At 39.6% G+C, this 27,842-nt stretch overlaps 1 protein-coding gene across 2 annotated transcripts in view; it reads left to right on the forward strand.

Moving 5' to 3' along the window:
• igsf21a (immunoglobin superfamily, member 21a) overlaps positions 1-27,842 on the forward strand; it is a 157,369-nt gene that overhangs the window by 65,663 nt on the left and 63,864 nt on the right. For both annotated transcript variants that reach the window (XM_040115781.1, XM_040115783.1), the window contains exon 3: positions 25,346-25,467. In XM_040115781.1, coding sequence (XP_039971715.1) covers positions 25,346-25,467 — 122 coding nt within the window. The remainder of the gene's footprint in view (positions 1-25,345; positions 25,468-27,842) is intronic.

Below are 27,842 nucleotides of genomic sequence, written 5' to 3' on the forward strand. Positions count from 1 at the left end.
GTATAATTGCTTGCGTGGGCATAAAAACACATTGGTTTGTTTCCATCATTGAGTTTTGTGGATTCTTTTTTTATTTTCTTAGATGGGTCTTCATTTTAAAGGTGTATTTTGGGTTTTTTTTTCTGATTTATTTGGATTTCCGTCGTTTGTTTTTTGCGAGAGATGTACTAATTTCAATTTTGGTCACATCTGGCATTTTGGAGAGAGTTTGTTTTTTTTTAGTTTTTTTTTAGTGACCCTTTTTTTGGCTGTAGTGTTAATGGAAAGTCTGCATTAAATCTCGCACTCCGTGGGGGTCTTTCTTTTGCCCCACATTCTTCCAGGAAATCTTTCCTGGCAAACTGATGGAGATGCCCGTAGCACTGAGTCATTCATTGTGTGGGAGATAATTTAGTTTGGAATAAAGTGTTTCATCTTCCCTGCTGAGTGCCCATGCACATTCTGTTTCGCTGGATATTATACATGATGGAGGAGACGTGGTTGAGAATTTGGGAACATAGGAGGACACGAAACCTCAACAGTTTTGCAAGTGCATCTCATGGAGTAGTAGCTGAAACGTCTCTGTTTTTTGTGGGTTTTTTTGTTTGTGTTTTTGCATTTACCATTTTCTCTGCTGGAAATTATAGCTCAAGTCCAAGAATCACAAAATTGAACTCTGAAGGAACATAGTGTACAGAACGAGATAGTCAGACTTTGGTCTTTTACAGGGAAGAAAGAATACACGTCAGCTCTGTAAATGTGTGTCACTCACGGCCTCACCGCAGAAAACGCTAGTCTCCATTGTTATTGTTTCCTTGTTCGTAGGAGTACTGCAAGTGCAGGGAGCTGCTATAAAAAGATACTGCTGCTTCAGTGTCACACTTTAGCATGGGCATTTTGCTCCATGGCCTTGAACAGGATCCTTTTTTTCTGTGGAAATGAATGGGCCAAGAAGAGGTAAAGAACGCACTGAATGGCCCAAAAACTTTTATAATGTAAACGAGGCCCCTGTTGTTGTTAATTTTATTTAACATTGATAAACATGCATGGCTTGTATAACCCTAAAAATGTGACCGTATGTTCATGAATCTCCACCTTGTTTATCAAATGTGTGGCCATACTGGACACAACATTGTCAGAAAGCAGCCGTTGCTGTGATGTCCCTACAGGAACTTCTGTCTTTCTCAGTCCATGTCATGCACTCTCCCCCGCTCCTCTATTTATCTGAAAAAAGTGGGTGGTAATCCCCCTCGAAACACAAGATTTTTTCTTACCCGATGCTGGGGTTGGGCAATGTCAGAATTTTTCCACGGTCTGTGTTTAGATTGTCATGTATCAATGAATAGAGCCATTTAAATGAAAATTTAGCTTATAAAAAGTTTGTGTAAGTAGTAAAAGTATTTGTTCCTCCACATTTCCCTGCACTTACCTTGTAAAAATACGCCGTGCCAAATATCAGGTACATTTGTACTTCAATTGGCAGTAGGTAGTTGATGGCTGTAGAGTATAAACTCTAATGTGTTTGTAAACTGGAATGGTTTCATTAATACACAGATCATTTTCAGTGTCTAATGCGGATTCACAGGCACACAAAAAAAAGACACTTTGAATAATGCCATACTGAACATAGCAATGTACACACGATGGGTCTGAATGACCCGGTCACCAATCAGAGCCATAATATGGACTAGGTTTCTCATAACCAGGCCGGTTCTGCAGCCAAGGAAAAACAATTAGAGAAAAGCCTCTCCTCCCCAGCGGGTTTAATGCAAGTGGAGAGAGATAGGTTTTGAAATAGATTTTTGTCCGTGTAAAATGAGATGCTGACCTCTGGGTCCAAGACACTCAAAGACATCAGAAGAGTGGGACAGCACACTCCCAGTGGGGCTAAAGGGTATTCATCCAGGACATCATTCTCGCGCTTGGTGTGAGTCATGCTACCAGCCATGACAGCTACTCCTCGTGGTAGTTATCGGCAGAGAGCCTCTGAGAGTGTTCAAAGTCAAGATTGCATCTATGCAATCAAGTTTTTTTTTAAATGCCATGAGACCCAGGCAGTTGACACTGGCCTTTTCAGCCTCTGTGTAGTTGTTGAGTTGCTGGTGTTAATCATGTCATCTTGACGGATTAATGAAAAGACAGTTTTTATAGATTGTCGTTCGTTTTTGGGAAAAGGAAAAAATATTTTCAGTTCTCTCTAATATTTATTTTCCTGGTTCTGTTGATTGAATAAGCTTGTCGTAAAATGTGTTTTCTTCACATATTAGCCTGTAGTTTACCTCAATAAATTGAAAATTACTATAAAAAAATTCGTATCTGCTGAAGTGGAGTATTTCTTTTTAGTTCTTCATCTATATATTCACCAGTATTTATTAGTTAACCATTTTGATTAAAATCTTAAAATCTTACATCGTTCATTATTCAGATATATTCATTGTACCCCTTAAATATTTGTCCCAATTCTTGTGACTTATTAGAAAATGAAGGTGCGTTTGATTCTAGGTAGTTACTTTTATTGCTTGCAACCTCTATTTCTTCCTCCGCCTCAAAGGAATCATAAATATCTTATATTTAGTCTGAACTGCTTTGAGTTCAACTTGTGAGACTGCCAGAATGTGAAATACTTAATTTCATATAATCTTTAGCTGTGTTTCTGTGTGTTCATTTTAATCTTGTGTCCACTTTAACTGCAGTCTCTTTGTTCCCTATAGGCAGTCTTTGATATGGTTTATCTTAATGAACCATTATGTCGCCAGCTGTGTCAGAACTCAATCATTTCATACCTCTCCATCAAAACAAAATCTGGCTTTTTGTGCAAGTTCGGTTCTGCTCTGGGCAAGTAGATTTTTGTTGTTAGTACCAAAGCTTGTGTTAAATAGATAAAAATGACTTAGAACAGACGCATGTTGTAGTGTTACAAGATTATTCTCTGCACTAGGTTTTTCGGTGTAGTTTTATGGCCCTGCGTGACAGTGATGCTGAAAATATCACGATGAAATATCAAGACGGTGTTTTGTATTGAAATAGTAATATTTGTTTCTATGTTTTATACTTTAAACAATTATTGCTTTATATAGAATTATTTTTTTTTCAAATTGTTTTTTATGTTTGATTTTAATCCATCTAATGCTTTTAGAAGCATTACTAATTAGTACTCAAATGTGTTCCAGACTACAGGCTCCTTATATTTAATGGAATACAGATAATCTTTGGTAAATGATCGTTTCTGTTCAACTTACCGCTGACTAGATTGTCTGCAATAATGTGTCTATTGACATTCCCAATAAGACAGCCTGTAAATATTTAAATACTATTTTCTGCTATTTACATGGATTGCTTAGAGAACAAATGATTTGCCTGTTTACATTTTACACATTCATGTATTCTCAGTGGCATTAATCAAGTGCAAGTCATTCACAGAGGTCACCCACATGCACATTATGTTTTCGCCAAGTTTATCCTCAAACCCAGAGGTAATCAGAGCTGCTGTTTCTTATTCCTATTCTCACTATTTGTATTAAGCTATTATTGGCCTGGAGGCATCCAGATAAACAAAGCTAGTGCGCTAAGAACACAGTTGTGGCACATGTGTCCAGTGTGTATGTATCCGGCAGTGCCTGTTAACTTTTAGTAGAAAGGTGTTGCACAACTGGTGTAGATGTCACAAACTCAGTGCTGGTCCTGGAAATAATTGCGCCCCCACCCGGCTTCCACACAAATCTCTCTAAATGCAGAGACTACAGACCGTCCACATTATACTAAGTGCCCATCACCCTTTAGCCTACCTGCCATTTAATTTATTTTTGATCAAAGTTTAGATCCTTGTGAAAGACATGACATTAGCATAAAATCCACAGACCTTTCCAGTACAACATAGAGGAGACAAGTAGAGTGTTAATGTTATCTGGGAATGTTTTGTTGACACTCAATCTTAATGCAAATGTAGAAAAATGTAGATGAAATTAATCGATGAGAACATTACATTCATCAGCAATTTAAAAAAAATAAATAAAATTAAAATGTAAAAATTAAAAAAAAAACTTTTGCTACAAAATCCTGGCAGAGCACAGCTAGAATGTCAGCTCATAATATAATCTTAAAGCATCTAAAAATGATATTTTTATAACAATGTGTGAAATGACAATGTGACGACAATGTGTAAAGGGGTTGCTCATAGTTCTGAACCCACAGAGAACCTGCAGCTCCCTCCAGCTCCATGGAGCATTATAGTAACTTTCAGCTGGTTTTTTTTTTAGCTGTCTGGCTCACGGCTTTACTGTTTTGGTTCACTCTCTCTGCTCTCATAGTCTCATAGGCTGTTTTCAGCGAAAAACCTCGGAAAACCCACTGTGCACTACCGGGCCAGCACCGAACCGCAGAAAGACAACGTTGGCGACTAGCTTGTGAACATAGAGGGGCATTTAGCAGCTAAGGAGCCAGATATTTTCCTCAGTTGGTAGAGATCAAAAACTGAGTTAGAAGAGACTGGAATATTGGACTTAACGTTCAACAGGGGGCCAGAAAGCTAACATTATGATTATGTTCACAACTCGGTTAAGGTTTAACTTTATACAGTGTGTGATTTAACAAACATTTGTTTTCTGCAGTCTGAATGAAGTTACCAACTCTATTTGGACAGTGATGCTTGATTTGACGTAATAGGAACCAATAATCATGTATATTTTCCACGAAAAGGATGATTGTCATCTTTTGTCATGGTAAATGAAAGCATGCTACCAACAAGCACCCACCCAATTTGCACCCCCTAAGATTTTGATCTTTAATCAGACAAAATCCCATCTGCAGTCTTGCTATAACGGTGAGACACAATGTTCTGTTTCTTTTTTCCAATCAGCTAGCCTGTCTCTTGTGTCATAAGCAGCACAATTTCCCCAGCTACATCTATATTATGCAAAACCTAACTTATGAAGCAAAACAGTCCAAACACTGCTTCTTTTTTTTCCCCCCCACAAGCACTCGTGTAGTTGCGGGGGTGGAAATTGGGTTGAATTGACCAGTCAGTCTCTCCTGAGTTATTAGCTTTTTACATATACGGTATCTACAAGAGCTGACTTGTGCAATGACTGATGACTGATGTCCACTTCAATGCATATTTTTCAGTCGGCTTTATCTGCATTAAAAGAACCAGATGGAGTACGACAGTTCGCATCGGATGTTCTGGAGGCTGCTGCACGTCCCTGAGAAACACTTTAATTTACACAGTTACAACTTAGCATACGTGTAAACAGTAATTTAAAAAAAAAAAAGACCACATCTTTTATTCAGTCATTTATATATAGTTCTTTAATGCTCCGCTTTGAAGTAGTAATGTGAACGTGACTTGTCAGCATAGTGAAGTCTTTATATTACTAGTAGAAATGTAGTATGTTTGCAGCATTTTAGCGTTTTATCAGCTGAGGCATGCTCTGGTAACTTTGAACCTGCCTGGACCCCCACCCCTCCTTTTTTTTTTTTTTTTTTTTAAACACAGGCTTTGTGCTCCAATACCTTCTGGTTTACAAATTAAACACTTCGTTTAATCCCCCTTTATCCTGATGTGATCCAACCATTTAGCATCAAAGCCAACGGCGATATCTGTGTAATTTAGGTTTTCATGGTCTCTGTCTCCCTTGCTGATGCGGCACGTGTGCGGCGGATCCTGATCGATCAGCCACAGAGGCAAAGTGTTATGTCAGTCCCATTAAACAAACTGAAGTATTGACAAAGCCACTCATACTCTCCCTCCAAAGGCATGTTGCTATAGATTGTAACAGTGCTGGTAAAGCGATGGCTGCTTTATACTGTATAAACTTAAAATTTTTAGTAGTTGACATACAGATGGATGGATAGATGAATGATAGGTAGATAGATGTTTAAATTGATGAGCAGATAAATAAAATCCCGTATTTCTGCCATTTTATGCCTCCCACCAAAAGTTACATTTGGATCTAAGTGGACTGGTTTTACAGTCCACTTAGGTGTTAATACAAAAGAAACAGGAAGACACTGACTAGTACTGCAAATGGCACCAACCTGCATCGGAAAAAAAGAGATCAAAGCATGGCAATTCATCAGGCAGCACACGGCAGTCTGGAGTAAATCTCATGGTCCGTCCGTGTGTGTGTGTGTGTGTGTGTGTGTGTGTGTGTGTGTGTGTGTGTGTGTGTGTTGCAGATGTAGAGTAATACACTAACTACAGCATTTTACAGAAATCTAACAATCTTAAAGTGTAGATGTATTTGTTCCCGCTAGTGCATATACCTGAAAGGAAAGACTTTTACTTTAAGGCGTGAAAACTGCAGTGAAGACGGATGATAAATCCTGCTGTTAGTATTAAGTAAGGTTCATACGCCATAGAGTGAAACTACTTTGAGGTGTGCCAGTTAAGATAAAAGCTTTTTTCAAGGCCTTGATTTGACAATAACAAAATTGTGGGAAGTTTTTCTTTTCTCTTCTTTTTTTTTTTTTTCTTTTCTTCTTTTTAGGGCCAGTGCAGTTGCAAAAAAAGGGCCAAAAGCCTTTCAGATTATTGCTGCTTTAGATGCAAGTGACAAGGCTACATATTTTATATCAAGTATACCTATTTAGATTTCCTTTTTATAGTTTGATTTTATAGGCTATTACCCTTGTCAAAAATCTGTTATGCCCAAATCAGACTATGGAGCACTGAAACCAGCTGTTAGAGCAGAACTTAGTTTGCATTTCACGCAGCACCACACACATCTCTTGAGTCCTTGGCATTATAGAATGGTAGACATTTGTTTTTTCAACTTAGCTAATTCACTGCACCAATCAACTGTAAAGTACAGTTCCGTTAAATGCCAGCACACCCTCTGAGCTTTGCTTTCTTTTAAAGGAATAAGGAGCTTTAGGACATTGCCAACTGATGCATTTTATAGCGTTAATGAACTTGTCAGAGTCTGGATGATGCACACAAAAGAAGTAGCCCCTTTGACTGTCTGTCCTCCCCCTCCAACACATTGTTCTTTGCAAAACACTTGAGCATTGAACATACTTAGGTGACAACAGCTACCGAAAGGTATGTATTAAAGAAATAAGTTATCACAACACGTGCCTTCGTTTATTGTGACTGAGATAATTAGCTCTCCGTACAACCACAAAGGCTCCTGCTTTCTTTTTCATTATCTTTGTTTGGGCATTTGCCCATTGTCACAGTTTATCCTTAATAGCAGCCAAGCAAAGGCTTATTTTCTTTTAAATTTCAGAGGTATTGCCTTTGAAATATGCTAAAAGTCCAAGAGCTCCCTTTCATCTAGGGTCTTCCACATAATTACTGAGAAAGCTGTGATACTGGACTGCTTTTGGAGGCCCGCATCTGAGCTGGGATTTTATATGGTCTGGGTAAACCGTTTTCCTCACCAAGCTAATGACTGGGGCATTCTGAGCCAGGCAGCATCATGCAAAATTAAATCTTTCATTTCCCTTTTTTCCAAAATAAGCACTGTCTACCAAACACGTTTAGACTATTTGCATTTTGTTTAAGCATAGCCCTAATTTGTTAACAAAAAAGCTTACTGAAGCTCACCCTTGTTGACCAAGCCACAGCAGAGTGAGCACCGCCAGAAGTGCAAAGAGTACAGAAATCAGGGCCAAAAATACCTGGCAGTGATACAGTTTTTTTCCTGACCACAGTCTCCACGAGAGCAGTCTGTGTATGTTGGGTTTGCATGTGCTTAACAATTCACACAGGTTTATGGCCGCATCCTGTCGCGTTACCTGGTAACTTTTAAGAGCCCCAGTTCTAAGCATTGTAATATTAAACGAGATCCGCTGATAAGCATTGGCACGTCTGATCAGCTGCCTGTTTTACTTTAGATACTTTCCTCACTGCAATAATCACTGGAGACACCACGACGCGTGCCTCAGGTTTATAAAAGAAGCTTGCGAGGCATCGCTGAGAATGCCATCGCAAGAGCGTTCTCAATTAAAGGTACATTTTCTAATCTTGTTTGACGCAGCCCTGACGTAGCTGTCCTGACATGTACACTCGAGCGGTAAATCACTCACAGATAGACTTCCATAGATGGTCGACTCTGTGAACCTGGCTCCAAATTACTTTTGCTGCTACAAGACAACATACACGGCAAACATAAAAAAAACCAAATAGTTTTACTGCAGCAAATGTGTTATGGTGTCTTTGGTGTAGTGAGTAGGAAAAAAATGTGGATTTTAGAAGATTTTCGTGTAGTTTTATTTTTACAGAGTAATTTGCAGAGTTAAAAGGCAGTCTTTCATCCCTAGCATGGTTTTTAGGAAAAATATGTGCTCAAACCTTATTGAACACATAAATTGCATATCATACCCTCACTCAATTCAACCAAATAAATGCATCATTTTGATTTAAAATTAGCTGGTGACAACTTGATTCACTCGCAGTGGGGTGCCGTGCCAGTGTACATCAGGTATTTAAAATGTCTAGTTGTTTACTGGTTCAATTACACCGTTCAAATGGGAACATAAAAGGCAGGGACACATAAAAATCAGTTAGAATTTATGGCATTAGATAAATCTGTCAGAGCTTCTTTATGCATCTTTTGAAAGCTGTTTAGATATCTCTGAGGCAAGCCATTTTCTCCCAGTATCTGAAACATGCACTGAATATACAGCTCACACGAACTCCCTGATAAATTGAGTTGAGAACAGTGACAGAGAGAGAAACTGAATTGTAAAGCGGCTCTGATGCATTGATAGAGTGCTCCGACGCTAGCGGTCCTTCGCAAACGCCTCCACCGGGACACTTTTTTAAAATATAAAAACATATGTTTGGATCCATCGGTGTGGCTAAAATGCAGACTCAAACCCCTGCGAGTCTCCTCGGCTGCTTTGCATTTGATTGAAACATTTTTGTGCTTCAAAATTTGTCGACATGCCAGTTTCATCCCTGCAGTCCATAATGTGCATTTGTGGAATACTGCGCTACATGAAATAAGCCTCCTCAGTAAAACTAGGTGACTGTGTGGGCAGTTTCACACACTGATATCCTGCGGCTCTTTCATTGTTTCAGATTTGCTCATCAAACCTAAATACTTGTGTGGCTGGCAGAAAATACAGGGCCTCTATTACAGAAAAAGTAAAGGGGGAGATTTATTTGCCTTGCTTTCATAGCCTAGCAACACATTGAAACATTTCTTTCTGTTGACAAAGGTCAGAAATCTCTAATGCCAGAAAAAAACATGCCACTGAAAGTCTTCCCTTCCCTTTCTTTCTTTTTTTTCAACAAAAGGCATTATTTTCTCACCTACTCCACCATATGAAAAATGTCATATGAGGCAAATCAGACATTTTATTTCAAGATATTTGCCTTCTTATACTTAGCTAATTCACGAGTACAAGTCTTGTACTGACAAACATCTGCACAGGCACACTTTAATTGTACCAGGATATAGGCATCAGATGAGCAAAGCCCTTTGGTAGCTTTTCATTTTTTTTCCACTTCCAACTATCAAAGCGAATTAAAAGTGCTTTTAGCCACAAGCATTTCAAGTGGCTCGAAGGGTAAAAATTTCAGCTTGACACTTCCCCAGCTGATTACTTACAGAAAATTTTGCATGACAAGTAAGCAGCCATAAAAAATAAATAAATAAATAAAAATTTTAAAAATCAGTTTCTGCCGTTTCACTGCGACCTCACCAAAAAAATGTTTTTGGCCTCAAGAATTCATACACTAATTATGAAGAAATACACTGAATACCTTTTATTAAAATCCTTCAAAGTCTTAACTACTGTATTATATCAGTCTGGACAGAAATGTATGTAAACTGCAACTTGACTGGTTGGCGGGGGTATACGACCATGAGGCGATAATTCTTGGTAGGAATGAAATGTTATATGTATCAGGCTGTGCATGATATATGAACAAACCCCTTTGTCAAAAAAACCTTCAGAATATAGATGGTGTATGTAAGTGCTACTGATGTGGACATTTCTGGCTCAGAGTATGAGGAAAAAACTCATTTTGAGAAAACGGCCTTTCAAGATGCGTATTGTAAAATTCCATACATATTTATTGGAAACCACTATTTACAGACGCAATATCTGATACAAAGGAAGACCATGTTTGTACCTGATAACACTGTGCTGGAGAGAGAGAGCTTTACAACAATACCTGTGATGACATTGTGCAGACAACGACAAAATGTAGTAAAGTAAACATCGAAATGTTTATTTTGGAGATTTTCTTTCCACCAGTCTGAAATAAAGAAAGAAAGAAAGAAAGAAAGAAGACTGGCGGACTGGTCAACGCACTGGTCACTTTTGGACCCAAAATCGCAAAACTGACCAGGGCATGACATAACAATGTTTTTGTTTTTCGTTTGTTTTTGTTTTTTTTCCCCTGTCTGGCCTTAACAAATTGCTGAAATTTTCCAGACAAGCTCTGCAAACCATTTCATCCTGTAAATTCCTTTGCTCTGCATAAAGGACTACCAGCACCCCTCATCACACAATTAACACTGACCCCCAGAAAAAACATATCAGTTGCATTTGTAGGACCTTAGCCCCTCACCCGAATAAATAAACGAATAAATACTTTTAAGTTTTGTTTTCCCCCGATGTCTTGTATAGGTTTTTGCAGCAGCAGTCTGTAATTTCACTGTACACTGGAATATTTTCCCAAGGCCTCTTTCAGTAAGGAAACAATGGCTTTTTTTTTCACATGCATTTGACAGCTCTTGCTTGCAGCAGACTTGAAGCGATGTGCACAACACAAGGAAACAAACTAATGAGAGGAGATTTGTGGAAGGGGCAGGGGGAAAGAAAGAAGAGACAGATTCTTCTCTGCTGCTCCCAGCTCCCTCTCTGTCATGTTGTTATTGTCTGCTGCTTCATTAGCCTGTGCTGCTTCATCACACGGCCTTGAGATCCCTTAGCCCTCACCAGATGACCAAAACCTCCTTCAAACATGCTTTATATTGCTTTAGTCCCCAGATGATAACAAGCTCTCATTGGCACTAGCACTCTTTTCCCTTTTGCATGGCAAAGCTGTGGTTTCTTTTTTTCATTGCTACAAGCAAGTAAACATTTTATGCCTTGACATGCTCACATTGTTTTTCCCAAGCTTCTTTACTCTAATTGGAAACCATTGTCTTTGGTGACTCTTAAGACTAGCTCCCTTTCAGATGAACTGTGCTAATGAATGCACCTCCTTGGACTGCAGATTTCAGTAGACACAGGAGTGGGCAGCAAGTACAAAAGCTTGAAGAGAGTGAGCTTGTGAGGGATACTCCAACTTACAAAGTGCTTAGTACAGCGCTGCTGAGCTGAGATGTATTTAGTGCTCGTCATTAGGCCAGCTAATGGCTTATTGTGAGGAGAATGTGCCCGAGAAGAAAAAGGCAGAGATCAAATGGGCATCTAGTCTCCCAAGTCTTGTCTGATTAGTTGCTCTGCCCAGATGCCTCGCACCGAGGGGCACATTGGGGCTGTCCATCTCAGCACCGAGAATGATGCAAGGCCATGGCATACACTTCTGGCGCCCGGGGGCATAATTTTCCCAAGCTCTTATCATCCACTGAGTACTACAGATCTCGAGCCAGCGGATCATGAACAGAGGTGAGTTTGGCCACCTGGTCCAATAGGAAGCCAACAGGGAGGTAGACCCGTTTCAGTCCTGTCAGCCTGAGTGTTTCACGGACGTTGCCGTGGAACACAAGCTAGAGAAGAGCTCACTGGCCTTTGCTTCTGCTCGGCAACTTCGGCAAGCAAATTTGAAAATGAGACTTATCTTCAGCTGCACGTTAAAATTGTACTTTTTGGTATAGTAAGGTGGGATAATGGGCTGGGAACTCTGATGATATATGATATACCGTGAGATGATTGCAAGATTTCGCCAGCCGTCAATAAGTTTTTCCATATCATGTACTGTAAACTTTTTATCCCTTTAATATCTTAAATTGTCTAAAGCCACCATTGCTTTGTGACAATACTGGATTTAGAGGATTCCTGCGTCACTGTGATGTACATTGATTTGTCAGGCGTTTGATTCACTGGATTAGCCAAACACTGAAATACTCTATCTATCTGTATCACTCATCCCTCAGCAATAAAAAGATTATAGTTACACACAATTATACTTAGTTTTTCATACATCCCTCTAAACTTTTTTTTTTTTCTTGTGAATTACAGGATAATTTTACCTCTTCAAGCCTTTGACATGTATTCAAATAATACAACGAATGAACTCACTTTTTAGTTCATGTTGTCATAACGCATAGACATTATGCAGCCAGTAAAGATGGATCATTGTTTGCTGGTTTTAAGGCATCACAAGTCACAAAATTCACCCAGTTAAATCTTCTCGTGCAAGACACTGAAACCCTGATTATCATACGAGCAAACTGTCCATACTAGCAACAAGCCTAATGATTTTTTTTCCCCCCCCAAAGGCCTAGATATCTCACCCTTGGAGGAGCTTTTAATCAGACCACTACCTCTTTGTGTTTGACACCATACTAAGGAAATGTGGAACGAATGCGATGCCTCGGAAAGCAAACTGTTATCTCATTGGAGAGCCTTTTATGTCCACAGAGCTGGTGTCAACATTCCCACAGGGGAATCATTTTATATTATAATTATTACTGCTAATAATACTTTGATATGAGCAATAACTCTTAATTTAAATGGCTTGAGAGAGATTTATCTCAGGCTCAAGTGTGTGAGCTTGAGTGTGTGTGTGTGTGTGTGTGTGTGTGTGTGTGTGTGTGTGTGTGTGTGTGTGTGTGTGTGTGTGTGTGTGTTATTAGGTTACATGTTGACACACATCACAGATTCATTTATAGCACTTAATTGGCTTCTGCTGTGAGTGCCTGATGTTCCTGCTAAAAGATGCATTATATATAATTTCCGGCACTACTTTCCCATTTGACCTTTTGTTTAAGTTGAGGTAATGTTGAGATTGAATTTATTTCCCTCCAATCAGCGTGTTGTCGTTTTGCATGGCAGGATATGTTTACCTTATCGTAAGGGCAACCTTGTACTAACTGAGATGCAGCTCTATCATATAAAACACATGGCTGCTATGAGATTTCATTCCAGCATAGCTGTCTCACAGTGACATGAGGTAGGCAAGTACATTTTGATAACAGTGTAATAGATAAAACAAAAAAAGGTGTAAATTTAGCTCATTTGGATTTGGCTTAAATAATTATCTCTGGGATTCTTCTGTGCTCTGACTGCCTTCTACTCACTGCCAGTGTTGCTAATTAGCAGCTGATTCGAGAATCATCAGGTCACCGTTTGTGAAGTGGAGGGCTCTTATCTCCAAGCAAGACACTTGGGGGGAAAAAAGCGTTTTGGTGCTTTTCCCCTCTACCACAGCGGACATAACCTGGGAAGATTAAAGGTTGTAACAGTATCACAGAGAGAATGGGTTTACTTTAATTAAAGATTTGTTGTTTGAAATCTCGTAAATCAGCACGAGTCACTGGAGGCAGTACGACAGATGTTTGGAAAGAGCGTTTGTACTCATAATGCACCAATATTAGCTGTGTTTTGGTGCTTAAATAATGGTGTGTCGTCATGGCCCCTGAGTGTTATGTTAAGTTAGGATATAAATTTAGAGTCTGTGTACAATAAAGGTATCGTGCTACCCTCAAATCCTGTCTGTACTGTAGACAAATCAAGACAGAGAGATAAAGCAGTGGAAAATGAGATTAGTAGTGTAGAGTAAATGAGAAAAATAGAAGCATTTGATATTAAATTACAATTTTTTTGCCTCAGTACTTAGTGTAGTTGAATGAGGAGACAAAATCACCCTGAAAACAAGCATTAGGAGTAAATAATATGAGCCACTGTCTGCTTCCTTAGTTTAACTCAAGCATGTCTTATTAAAATGGAAAAAGGGTTCATGCCACATTAAGGATTATAAATTCGTATTTAAGCATTAAATGAGCCCTATTCTGTATACTGTACAGACAGATAAATGTTTTGACCCAACTCAAATACATATTCTGTGGATTTGCTTGGAAAATTTGAAGGATCAGTTCAATTATCTACATTAATCCCTCATAACCTATTTTAACACGTCATCGCCCCGATGGACAAATCGGAACATATATAATACAACATTCAACAAAACTTCCAAAATGCTTTTCCATACAGGGAGCAATGCTGACATTAACTGTGAGGAATCCACACTGTTTGTAGATGAAATCATTTATTCGGTGGGGTGTTGCTCAAACCTTTTAAATTTGTCCTGCACAGTAATCCCAAAATGAATTTCTGCTCTCAACCAATTTCTGTCAGATGACTATTCGCATGATAAATTTTCTCACGGTATGAAAACAGAAAATGCTTTATCTTAATAAACTCACTCATAAAGTTTATGAAAACAAAAAACCTTTTGTCTATTTTAGCATTCTGCCAAATTCAGCGTTCTGTTGTGTGCTCAGGACCCGCTTTATGATTTATGCGTTGACTACCTCTCCCCATATTGTATATCCATCAACCAGCAGATGCAGATGGTGGCTCCAGTAATCTGGAGGATAAGGAATAAAAAAAAAAAAAAAAGGGCAAGGAAGAGAACCGTGTAGCTGCAAACATACGCGGACTCGTCATGTCCGCTGTGGCCCTGATGTCTTTTAAGACCATCTGCCTTCCAACTTGTGTGCCCTTATGAGCCAAAACCCATCTGTGAGGCAAAGAAGAAAATGGCAAAAATGTCGTAGGACATAGGTTTGGTGGACACAACTGCATCATTAGTTATATGGTAAAGGAAAAAAAGTATTTCTCTCTGTTTCTCTAGACTTCCCTTTAAGGGATGCTAAGCAGTCAGACTTGTGCTCGCATGTTTGTTTTGAAATCTGAACAGATGACTCACATCATAAGTAGCACGGCAGCATCCCTATAACCAGCATGTTGACCGCTAACACACTGACATGTGCAGATATTGCCTGGGGGAGTTACACACTTACACAACCCCCACACTTTAGCTGCACACTACTGCTAGAGTTAGTGATGACCACTGACAACTTCCACTCAGCAATTAGCTGTTCATTTCAATGTAAGTTGTTAAGACAGAGGACAGGGTTACTCATCCCACATCACTCGAAACTTCAAACTACCCTCATCCCCAACTTTAACATCCATAGCTCACATACTCAATTACACACTGCCACTCAGCTTGCATTTCAGGCTTATAAGTTATATAGACGTTGTCACAATAATTGTCAGTCATGAGTGCAGTCATCCCTATTTGTAATTGTTGTGTAATTTGCGTATCAAGCAACGTCCAGTAATGGGGAAAAATTGGCTCGGGGTAAAGTAAGGCTGCAAATAGCCTGGTGGTCAGATGGGCAAAAACAGGGATTCACACAGTGAAAGCAGCAGCTCTGAGAGTGGGGAACATGGTGGGAAATGTGATGAATGGAACAGCATATCTGAAGACCTCATGGGTGTTCTCTAGGTATGTCTACAAGTGCCCGTTGACTGGTCATGTTTCAGTACCGTCCAAAGCACAGACAATTCCACGTGCATTCATTCGTCTCAGAGTAAATAAGGTGACTGTGGTTGTTATCTGTTTTGGAAAGCGAATTGGCACGAACAGAGGCTGGGAGGAAAAAGCAAAGGGGTTGGTAAGAAACCAGTTGTTGGTTATGCAAAGCCATCCATGCAAAATCCAGGAAAAAGTACTATACATTCTAAAATTATGATTATGTCCAGAACATATAGTTTGTCTTAACAGCTGAAGGAAATTAGGTCTTAAATCCTTTAAAAATTATAAGATACAATGTCTTTATCTGTCTGAGGTCAGTTCCTAAACAGTTTAATGAAATATATATATTTGTAATTCATTAACAACTTTTGAAATTTTCAGTGGCTTGTGCAAAAAGCGAATGGGAACAGTTTTTATTTTCTATTGTATTTTTTGTCATCCATGCAACTTCAAGTTTCTCTTCATTTCTCCTCGTGTGACAAGCTGTCTGAATAAAGGTATTGTCCAAGGAAGGTGTGAGCTCGGAGTCACTTCAAACAGGTTAAGGACAAGTGCCCACAATGACGTTCTTGCCGCGGTGCCGCATCTCATTACCTGCCCATCCTTGATGGAACTCCTTGATATGTAGTTGAAGTCAACATATTATATAATATGCCACCAATAGCAGAAGTTATGCAATCTTCTGCTGTACTTTAAAGCTCTCAATGATTGGATGCTTTATTCAGTCTCAGGCAGTGGTGTAAGTAAATACATTTACTCAAGTACTGTACTTAAGTACAATTTTGAGTACTTTACTTGAGCATTTCAATTTTATGTTACTTCATACTTCCACACCACTACATTTCAGAGGGTAATATGGTAATTTCCACTCAACTACATTTATTTTACAGCTTCAGTTATTAGTTTCTTTTAAGATAAAGATTTTACAAAATGTGACGTCTTACAAACAGCAGTGTGTAGTCAGGGTCATATCTCAGATGTCTATGAGTTGTTTACAGTTCCACCAAATAGTGATTTTTCCCTCTAAACTTCTCACAGGGTTTCATTTCAATAAAAAGTTCAAATGATCCAATATCTCCCCAAAAATCAAAGATTAGAGAAAAAGCCAAAAAACTGAAAACAGATTTGTGAATCAGGACTTTGTTTTTTCCTTTCCTCTCCCATTAACAACAGTAACATGCTGCTTACACACTAATGCTTCAGTATTAATTATCCAAAGATGTCCTATATAATAATATATCAGTCAGAGGGACCAGACTAGTACTTTTACTTTAATATTTTAACTACATATTGCTGCTAATACTTATGTACTTTTACTTAAGTAGGATTTTCCATCCAGGACTTTTACTTATAATGGAGCATTTTTACACTGCTGTATTGGTACTTAAGTAATTAATCTGAATACTTCTTCCACCACTTGTTTCAGGTTTAATACCTGCTTTTCTGCAGATTCATTCTGCAGATTCATACTATTTTTCTTTTCAGTTCACTCTCTTTTTTTTTTTTTTTGTGTTGTGTGATAAAATCCTGTACTCGTAAAGACAAATAGTGAATACCTTTCTTCTACACAAAAGCATGGTTGTTATCATACAGTTGTGGAAAACAAGCTTCTTCTTGATTTATCTGCGGGGGACATTTCCTTTGCATTAGTTTTTCAGCTGTAGCCATCGTTAGGACTACTTTTAAAATGGTTGGCATTTATAGAGAGCTGCCTTTTCCCGTCTTTTTCCTCAAGATTTTTTTATTTTTACACCAAAGTGCCCTTAAATGTAGCCCAGGCAATGCTGCCCTACAATATATAGTATCTATATAATAAAAAATGTACTATAGATCAGCAGTCTCCAACAAGTCCGACCTGCTTTGATCTCATCACCACCTCACTGTCAGCCCACAGACATCCTGTCTCCCTCAGAATGACAGCCATAATAACCATCGCTGGATGGCCTTGTCTCAGATAGCTTTAGATAACACGCTTGCATAACGCTTAACTGCCTGAATTTATACCCTGGCTGTGCCTGACCCTCACCCTGCTACCTCCAGGGTGCAGCTCAACGCAGCTGGTCTGTTCCTGTCGATGGCACCATTTTCATGAAGCCCGGCTCTAATCCTTGCATGTAATCTGGCATTTCCAGCAGCAGCCAATCACAACCTGTTTGTACTCTGTAATATTGGAATGAAAATGCCTGACAGCAGAGTGGGAGCATGTGACACCAATAACAGGCCAGAGAAAAAATATCTACTGTAGTGATGCTGTCCTTCTTTAGCTTGTCTTAGCATATTGACAGTTGTGCTGATTGAAAACTTGTCAAACTGAAGACCGTCACATAGACACAGAAAACCTCCTGATTGGTAAGCACTGCCACTGAACCTAAAATTGTCACTTTAACATTATACCGAGTATGTGAGTATACAGTAACGGTATACTTTGGGGAACAATAGCAGTTGGGGAACAGATTTATGTTATATTTTATAGGAATTAACAAAAGAGATGATAATAGCAGTGCCATGAACCATCTTGGTGTATCTCTCTAATAAATGTCCCGAAGTAACACTCAATGTGCTAAGGTCTGTTGAATTCCTGTCAGGAGTTTTGAACCAATTTTCCTCTAAAGCTAAGCTAATTTTTCCTGCACATTCAGCATCCACTTAAATTAGCATGGTATTGCATGATGGATAAAGGCACTGTACATGTTTGCATCTGCAGTTAGCTACCACCCTGCATGAGCTGTAGTTCCCCACTGAGAGCGGTGACAGACAGAGGAGTCTGTCATTTAAAGACAGGAAATCCCTTTCACCGAGTCCTCTGTCACTCTGCAGCCAGTATCGGACCACAGCATGCAGAGGTGTAAATGAACAGGTTAACAGGCAGGGCCACCGATCCTGCAAGCCGGATCTGGTTACTGAATGAGGATCAACATTGCATAGCACATCCACAGAAGTAGCCATCACTTATGGACCTCCCCAGTCAGCAGAGAGCCATATCAGCGCTTCAGCATTCCTAGTTACACTTGGCAGTTCTAAGTGCTGTAGACTAATTAAGCTAATACACAATGCACTTTAATCCTTTTGCATCGTATCTTGTTTGGTTTATTACACTTTTTTAGGTACAACACTTTTGCAACACTTTCATCTGTATTGTCACCAGTATATCATGCTTTGTGCTCCATAAAAGCAGTGGCAGGGAATCTCATCTCTTACCTCACCAGGGCACATCTCTCCGTGTGCACTGCTGTTGTCTACCTGTTTGTTACAGTAACTCAAAGGCTCAGAGACAGCTTGTTGTGCCTTTGAATTTAATGGAAAGGCTCTGTGCTGCCTAATGTCTATCATCATTCTATTTATATTCCCAATATTTTTTTTATGTTTTCCTTTGCAGCATGTTTTATTTAACCATTTATGTTTATTAATCAAGATACTGAACACATGTTACTGTTTACAGGATAAGCCCCTTGAGATGCATAATGTGATTTTCATTACGGTCCTGACAAGATGTTACAAGTCACAAACTATTCTGTACTGTAGAATAAAATCGAAGAAAATATACAAATGATAAACAAAAATGTTACAATAAAATCCTTGCTACAAAACTATTTTAGAGGTACAAATATAGACGTTAGAAGTTAAAGTAACTTGATTTTAAATACAAAAAAAATTTTGCACTTGCCGTCCTACACTGGGACATTCATTAAGGTCTATACTGTTATAAAGTTTGTTCTTGCATACAGCAATTATACCAGTTTCACAAGTAAGACAATGTCTCCCAATGCTTCTGACCTGATTCAAAAAGACACTTTGTTAAATAATAATATTAGGCAAATTAGCACAGATGTGAAAGAAAGTGCCAAGCTGGTACATGACAATGCTCTGATCATTTCTTTTGTTGCTGCTTGTCTAAGTCCTTAAATGAGGGGCTGAATGGAAATTAATCTCATTAAAGCATTATTTGAGAGCCAAGCTGCTGTCCGTCTTACGGAAGTATAAGATTTATAGATTCGGATCACAAAGAAATGCTAATAAAATAGGAATTCGTATTTCTTGAAAACCATGATCTACTACTGCGACACCATGTGAAGAACGGTGTTATTACTCAACCCTGTCTTTGTATAACATTATAGTCCATGCATCTTCTTTGTATATGGAGATTGGAACATCTTCAGAAAGGACATACATTTTACATTTCATCTCTCAACCTAAGTAGCTTGATAAATATGATAAAAAAAGACTTGCTGTAGTGATTTTCTGACTACCGCCTGAAATTATGAAGCAGGATTCAGGTTGAATCTCTCACAATTGGCCTGCAGTGTGTTTAGCTGAATTTCCTCCAGTGGCTGCTGATGCAGCTGCAGCCTATAAATAGGCCCACCCCAGACAGACAGCGGGAGGAGGGCTTTGGTTAACCCCTGTGAACCAGTCCTAATCTGACCCCAACATCATTAGACAGTCAGCTCAGTTGGCTGGCCAAGAAGGATACAGGGCACCATTCGTCTGGAGGGATTTTGGCATTATCACATCTCAGGAGAGGCACAGGACCCAGTTTTGAGCACCTTTAAACTCTCCCCATTGTCAGCTACCTGTCGTGGCCTCTTCTTTTGCCTGCAAGCTATTCCCTCAGCCAATATCCACTATCTGCCACAATGCAGACAAGAGAGGGGGTAGCTGACTCTCTCCCACCCATGCCTGTCTTTTCACAACTCCAGATGGCCGAGTTTTGGAGAGTTTTGGTGCCTCTGTGCTTCCTATGCATTGCATGGCCTGGATTCAACAGAGCAGTTGTAGCAAAGCTTTGCTTCCCCAGCAGTGCTTTTCTGCAATCAAATCAAAGAGTATTCATCTCTCTCTTGCCCTTCCTCTTGTTAATCCATTTTGGCATAGTTCGGTTCTCATTTTCACCTCCCACTCTCTACCTTCTCACTGTTCTATTACTCCCCTCCCGTGGGGATAAGGGGGATATCCGCTGATGTACAGAGTCTTTCGGATTTATTACACAAGGGTCCACGGGTCAGTCTTATTTAAGAGGTGAAATCATTAAGGAGAGATAGATAAAGAGAGGGTGCCACAGAGGTGAATTGTCTGAGGCAGAAATCTCCTCTCTGGTCCTTATGGCCTCCAGACAACCAGAAATCTGACACCCGCATTTTCCACCTGGTTTTTCAGAGGGAGGACGGAAGCAAATGTAATGCTTGTTGGATTAGATGGCCTGTGAAAGAGGAGACGGCTAGAAAAGGTCTCCAATTCACTTTGGTACTTCAGGGCCAACGGTGAATTTTTATATCAGTTTATGACGACTTGTAACTCTAAAGACAACTGCAATGTGTTTGGATAGAGGGGAGGTGAGCTTTTTGCATGGAATTTGTGAGCCTGCACTTGCTCATATGTATTAATAAGCACAGTCAAGTCTTTTTCTCCCTTACGCCATAATAGGTATGCCTATGCATCTAATCAGAACTAATGATTAAAATATTAAAATCAGAAAAAAAAAACTACAAATATAGAATCCCTTTTGAAGAGATAATCCACAAGCAATTGTACCTTTTTTCAATTAATCTTCATTGTTGTGGTGTTTTTCCATTGTACTTCTCGGAGACCACTTGGCAATTAGCCGCTAATCTCTTTTCCCCCTGAATTGTGGTAATGATGTTTGAGGTGCTGTTGTTGTGATGCGTTGACTTTTTCAGCTCTGCTAGCTAAAGTTATTGCAGCTCACACGTACTATCTAGTTCTATTTCTGTCATCAGAGAAGGTTTCACTCACTCTGAATAAAAGGATATATCCTGGAAGCTACTATAGTGCTATGTCATGGTACTATGTCTGCTATAAAATGTAAAAGCTGCCACAGTGGCAGGGTCAGTGGGTTTAGTCGAATTTAGCTCACAAACACATACAGCAGGTCAGTCCTATGGAAGATCTGAGTAACCCTAGAAATGACCAACACCCATATAAGGATTTTGAACTGCTACCTTCAAGCCATCGTGTTAGTGCAAACTCAGTGGTGTACCTGGTTCCAACAGAAGTGTCGTGGTTGTAGTATAAATCTCAGAAGAACCGGTGCTGGCACTTTTATAAAAGGTCAGTTGGAGAATTACCCTTGCGCTTTAAAGCCTAAATATGATTTTTTTTTTCTCTTTCTCTTTCTTTCTTTTTCTTTTTTTTTCTTTTTCGTTTTAGCCTTGTTCATGGCATGCTAATGTAACAACCCCTCTCAATGTCATTTGAGCATATAAGTAAAGAATAACTAGACAAAATGTGTTTGTATTAAATGTATAAGCATCTGGATGAGATATACTAACAAGGTGAGTTACTGTTAGCTGTTAGCAACTAAAATGTTGTCAAGTTGTCAACCTAGAATTGATTAAATGTTTCAGTGCCATGTGTAAAGGCACACAGTCAGTTGTTCACAGCCACTGTTGCCTGAGGGTTGAGCACCTCAGTGGCTGCTTTAGGTCACTTGAAGGGCTGCTGCTCATTTGTTGAATGTGTACTTGTCAACACTAGTGCATGAAATATACATGCGACATGTTGGCTGTCCTGTTGCAAAAATTGCAGCTTTTGCAATGCTTTTTCTGTCTGTTTTCCTGAGTATCCTAATTTGATGTTGTTCTCTATCTTGTATTTAATGATTAATATGGCTCCCAAAAACTCTGGTATTGTGATGTCAAGTGTGAAAGTTAAAATTTTAACAGCTACTTACATCTTCATGATGCATAAACCTAAAACTAAATTTGACTTGAGCTGGCTGTTCTAGCTAAAGATTTTGAGTTGCTCGAAACAAACAAGCGAGGAAACAATGAGCATTCATTAAAAAAACAAAAAACAAAACTTGTCATCTAATTTAGTTCTTTATACTTAATGGCAGCAAATTATTGAGACTGACAGAGACATAAGTGGAAAAGTTTTTGAAGGTTGCAAATATAAATGAGGACAATCCTTTTGTAGAATGCAAATATATTTGATTTAGACTCACAAGCGTTTGCCCAAGCACTATTCCTTTATGAAATTGACAAAGACAGAATCAATTAACTTATAAATGAACCATTCCAATTACAGTTTTGCTACATAATTGGTCTTTATGAATGCTTTTCTCATACCTTACTACTCTGTAACGTATGTCACTTTGTCGCAGTGACGTCTCACTAAAAATGTGCTGCCTCTCAGCTTCCCATATACACTACCGGTCAGAAGGTCACCTCCATTTTTCCAGTTGTTACTGGGGAAAAAAAAGGAATCCTAAATCCTGAATTCAATCTGAATCTTTGACTCCTTCAGCAGCCGAACACACTCGTGGCGTTTTTTTCTACAATGGAAAGTTTGGAAAAGTTCGTCCCCACACTGTTGCAGAAGTTCCCAAAAATGTGTTGCACTTGCAGGTTTCTTTGCTTTCTCCTTTTGTCCATTTCATCCCAAACCAGCTCGATGGGGTTTAAGTCTGGAGACTCTGCTGGTCCTCCATCATTTCAAGCCACCGTCTAGTTCTTTTCCTCTGTTATGGGTCATTATCTTGCTGTAGGATGAACCCCTTGCCCATTTTCTCACTATTCTGATTGCAATATACACTAGTACTTCCTGCAGCACAGAATTGTTTTATTAATGCATCAGAGGGTGTAGTAAGTTTGTTCCAACACTGCCTTTGTGCAGACAGACTGTTTGTAAGTAATCAGCAAATGTATGAAAACCTGTAGGAATTTTGTTTTAACTTTCAAGGCTCAATTTACTTCCAATGCTGCAGGAAAGCTGTAAATTATTGAATTTCTTAATCCCTGAAAAAGGGCTGTTTTCTGTGAAATTTACATGATTTTTCTTTTTCTTTTTTCTTTTTTTAAATTTTTCATTTTACCATTGGCAGGTTACTGCTTACCTTTGTACAATTTAAGGTTATTCACTTGACTTGAACTGCATACATTTCAATAAAAACTGGAAAAATGGGGGTGTTTAAAACTTTTGACAGGTAGTGTAGGTATCTTACATCAAGAAAATAAAGGGTGGTATTCTTTTTAAGCTCTATAGAACTGTTTTCACATAAGGTGTTGTACAGCCATGTCAGACAGAAATGTCATTTGACTCCCTAGGGTGATGATTTAAAAGGTCTATTACTGTAACTGCAATGGTGGCACAAGTCTGGATGGTTGGAAAGCACAATTTTAAAACATGGCTTTGCTTTTAGCGGCTGACCTTTTCTCATTGCCTCTGCCTGCTCTGTAGCTCAAAAAGAAGCCACATCATTGCTCGTCTACACCCCTGAACTGATATTAAAAATGAACAGATGGCCACAATACTCTCAGGACCTTGCCAAGGGTGCCAAAACTTTTCCTAGCCAAACGGTGTCACAAAAGTCTAAAATCATATGCTCAAGTGAAGGAATTATGTTAAAAAAAAAAGCTGAGGTTGGTCAAGCATCAGCTTTTGCCCCAGCTGCACTCTCCCACGCTCTTGCAGACTGGCAGCTGATAGACCCAAGTCCACTGTCGGCTACCAGGCCTGAGCAGTGTTGAGAACCCCTGATGTTGTCTTAGGTGTTGCTTTTGGCTTCTCTCCGGCTCTGATGAAACTAATGGTTTGCTGTGAGGGTTGAAACCTCTGGCAGCTGGTGATGGCACTTCAGATGATCTCTGCAATGGTCTTGAGCAGCTGGTCATGCTGCCAGAGATATTGGCGTTCGACCAGAGCCTTTGGAAATTAGCTCAAGAAGTGCTCAAGGGTCCCCTTTATCTGGCAAAGGGAAGGCGCCGGTGTACTGACCCAGCCCCAGTAGTGCAGGTTGGATGGACTGGAGAAGACAACATAGACAACCTGAACCAAGAACCTGATGCGATGTGGCTCTGACCTCCAGAGGTCAGTCCACGAGATCTTCCTCTCCACAACTTGCTCCCATCTAGTCCAGGTGCCTTGCTGTCTCCTTCCCACTGCTCTGCTGGACCCCTCCTCCTCAACAGCAGCTCGACCTTCAATATTTTAAATCTGTAAAAATTTTCCAAAGCCTTATTAGTTACAGGTGACAAAGGTAATTTATTTCACACTCCTGCTTTTGATTTTTTGAGCATTGTCAACTCCCTGTGCAGTACCACTTAGCAAACTAAGCCTGAGGCAGTGTGCTTTCTCCAAAGGCAAGAGGTTATATGAGTTACCCCACACTCACACTGAACAATTGTTTACTCATATAAATACAATTTAGCTTTGTCTCTTCATGAGGCATTGAATACATTATACAGACTAATCATGAAATGGTTTGACATTGTTTACCTCACTGAAGGGATTGGATTGAATCAAAAAGATAGCATCTTTGCTTGCAAACGGAAGAAGGATCCCTGGCTCACCAACAATTTCCTTCTTCAAAGCAGCATTAGTGGCTCCATTAAAATCCTGTCACCCTTTTTCCTTTATGGCAGTCTGTGGCTTCTGGGGAGAGGAGAAATCACAGTCATTCAAATGCTAAGTGACTTTAACACTCCTGTGAATATTAGGAAGGAAAGAACTACTCCATCATCTATCATGCCCAGAAAAAAAAGATGAGACCAGTGTTTTGAATATCCTATCTGCCTACCTCTGCTGTATCTGGTCACAAGCCATTACCTCTGCAGCAAGCAGACTGCTTGACACATACAGAATACCGTACTGTGTCAGTCTTCATTAAGACTTAACCATGTGCACAAACACATACCGGCAGCTGTCTGAGAGACTGTCTCGCTGATGTTATCATGTCAGCAGGTTTTCAATCCCTTGCGTTTGGGCATTGTAAAGAATGGGCTTATCATGGCTGCAAATGAATCAATGAGGTAATTGCAGGCAAGAGTACTATCTACACTCCAGGCCATGGGACAACAGTTTATGTGTAGGAGAAGCTCTTGGGGCAGAAAGGTAGGCCCTAACCCATCCATCATTAGAGGAAGCATCTTATTAAGGCTCTCTCTTTTTGCTTCACAGGTCACAGATGGAGGTACCATCAAGCAGAAAATCTTCACCTATGATGCTATGTTTAATACCAATTACTCTCACATGGAGGATTACCGCAGACGTGAAGACCTTGTGTACCAATCAACTGTCCGGTGAGCCTCAAAATCAATTAACTTTAATTTAATACCAGACTACTTACTTGTTTAACTCTTCTTGTATGTATTGCCGGCTCTGCTTTTGCTCCATTCGTTTTGCAGCATCAGTGAATTTCAAAACCCTATAAACTCACTGTATAATCAAACTGCTTCTTGGTGTTTTGCTAGTAAATGCACCAAGATGAACTCCTGTTTAGTGCTCCACAATTTCATTCCCAGCCATCTGCTGTTGGTCAGACCAGGCCAGACTGGAGTGACCGGGTGAAGGGGTCAGCACATTATTACATGAGGACAGGAGGCAGTGGCGAACTCTAATCAGCAACCCTGCAGAGGATAAAGAGTTCAGTGTTAAAGATTTAGCAAACATCTGGCCAGGCTGGTTCTTATTTCAGCTGCAGTGGTGGATATATCCCAGGTAGCCCGGCCCGGCTCAGGCACATTATCATGGAGGTGAACAAGCAGAGGCTTGCCTCACCAATCTCTCAAGCCTCTGTGATCTAGTGTATACATAGCCCCACTGTGTATGCATTAACAGTTTTTACTGAGAGAGAGAACAAGAAATGGAAAAGGAGTAGTACAAGGTGGGAGTCATCTGGCTCTGTTTGGCTTGATTACACGTTTAAGGCGTCCTGGGGGCTGTCTTGTTTTACCCAAGCCCCAACAATATGGCTGGCAGCTGTCTGTCCCTTCTCCTCATTTCTTGCTTCCTCTGGTCTGGTGCTCCTCCTATTTCAGATATCCATCTCTGAATGTTCAACACCACAAAAGAAGTGCTGGCCATACATCACACCTACAATTTCATTTAAAACTGGAATGCTTCCCACTTTGCATCCTTTTGTGATGATCCTTTTTTCATCATTCCCTTTCATCTCATCTTTGTCCTGCTGCTTTTCGTTGATTCAGCTCATGTCCATTCCTGCCTCTTTGTATTTTTTTTTTCCTTTTTTCCTTCTTTTCCTCTCTTTTCTCATGTGTGATGTGGCTGCCCAGCTGAGGATGATTTATCTGGACAATCCTACTACCCCTTTGGGAGAGTAGGCATCATCACAATGCAGTGGTGTACACACTTAAATGCTCACAAACATGGAAACATGAATACACACACAAACAGAAAACATAACCCCCCAAGCCTGGACACACAAACATATATATAGAGAGTGTGGAAGAGGAGAAGTGGGGATTTCAAATGAACCACCATCAGAAACAGTTGGATGCTACCTGCACTGACCTGTATCCGGATCTGTATCAGAATGCTTAGCCTGTGCTAGTTAAGCGGAGAGAAATGTGGACCCCTACCACAGTCACACCATTCTTCCACTCAAGAAAAAAAATCCCTCTGACTGGTCGAAACCCACTTTCATGGTGTAACAGAGAATTTCAACACTACTAAAAAATACAAAAAGCTGAATTTTGACTTGCTATAATCTCCCATTTCCACCTGAGAATGCTAAATCTTCCGCAAAGAGCCTTAGCAGTCTGACAAATCCACTTGTACGACCAAAATGAATGCCTCAATTTTCTGTATCTTTTATAAACTCAGAGCATTTTTTTGTAAAACTGTATTTTTAGCTTTTCCTTTTTTTTCCTTTTGTAGAATACTTTTCCTCACAGCAATATGTGATTATTTTGCCATAATATAGTAACAATAATAGAGGTGATTTTTCTCTGCACATGTCGTATTTCAATTATTAAGACGGTTTCAGAAGTGACATTGATATTGACTCCGTCTAAGATTGCCTAGTCTTTTCTGGTTTTGACAGCTATTATTCATAATCTTTCAAAGAATGGAAGCAGCTGTTACTTTCTCTATATTCAAGTGCCAGTGCATAGATTAGTCTTGTAAGACAAATGACTTGCATGTGGCTGATGACACTTGAAATATGAAGGACCTCCAGTATTCAAGCTCAGATTGTGAGAGCAGGACTCTGCATTTCTTTCTTTCAAAAGATCCATGAATTTGTCACAAAAGATGAAAGTAGCACACCAATGTCATATATAGGTTTGGTTTTACCAGTCGTAGACATTGTTTTAAACTTTTTCTTATGTCTTTGGGTTATATTTCTCTCCCTTCCTCTCTCACAAGCACACACAGGGTCAGCCTTTGGCTTAAATTTATTTTCTGACAAGCCACCTCTTGTCATGGGAATAATGACTATTCTCACAAAGAACCAATGTGGAAGTGGTGTGAGTTTGTTATAATGCAGCACAACTTCTTATGGGAGAAGGTTGTGGTGAATGGTGGGGAATTAACCATATCCATGCCTTTTCCATCATTAAACAAGAGGTGGCGATGAGCAAAAACTCATGAATAATGTGTCATTGTAGAGGGCATAGACAAACAATGTATTTTGGGGTTTAATTTGGAGGGCCAG

This window comes from Xiphias gladius, chromosome 21 (assembly GCF_016859285.1).
Source record: "Xiphias gladius isolate SHS-SW01 ecotype Sanya breed wild chromosome 21, ASM1685928v1, whole genome shotgun sequence".
NCBI lineage: Eukaryota > Metazoa > Chordata > Actinopteri > Istiophoriformes > Xiphiidae > Xiphias > Xiphias gladius.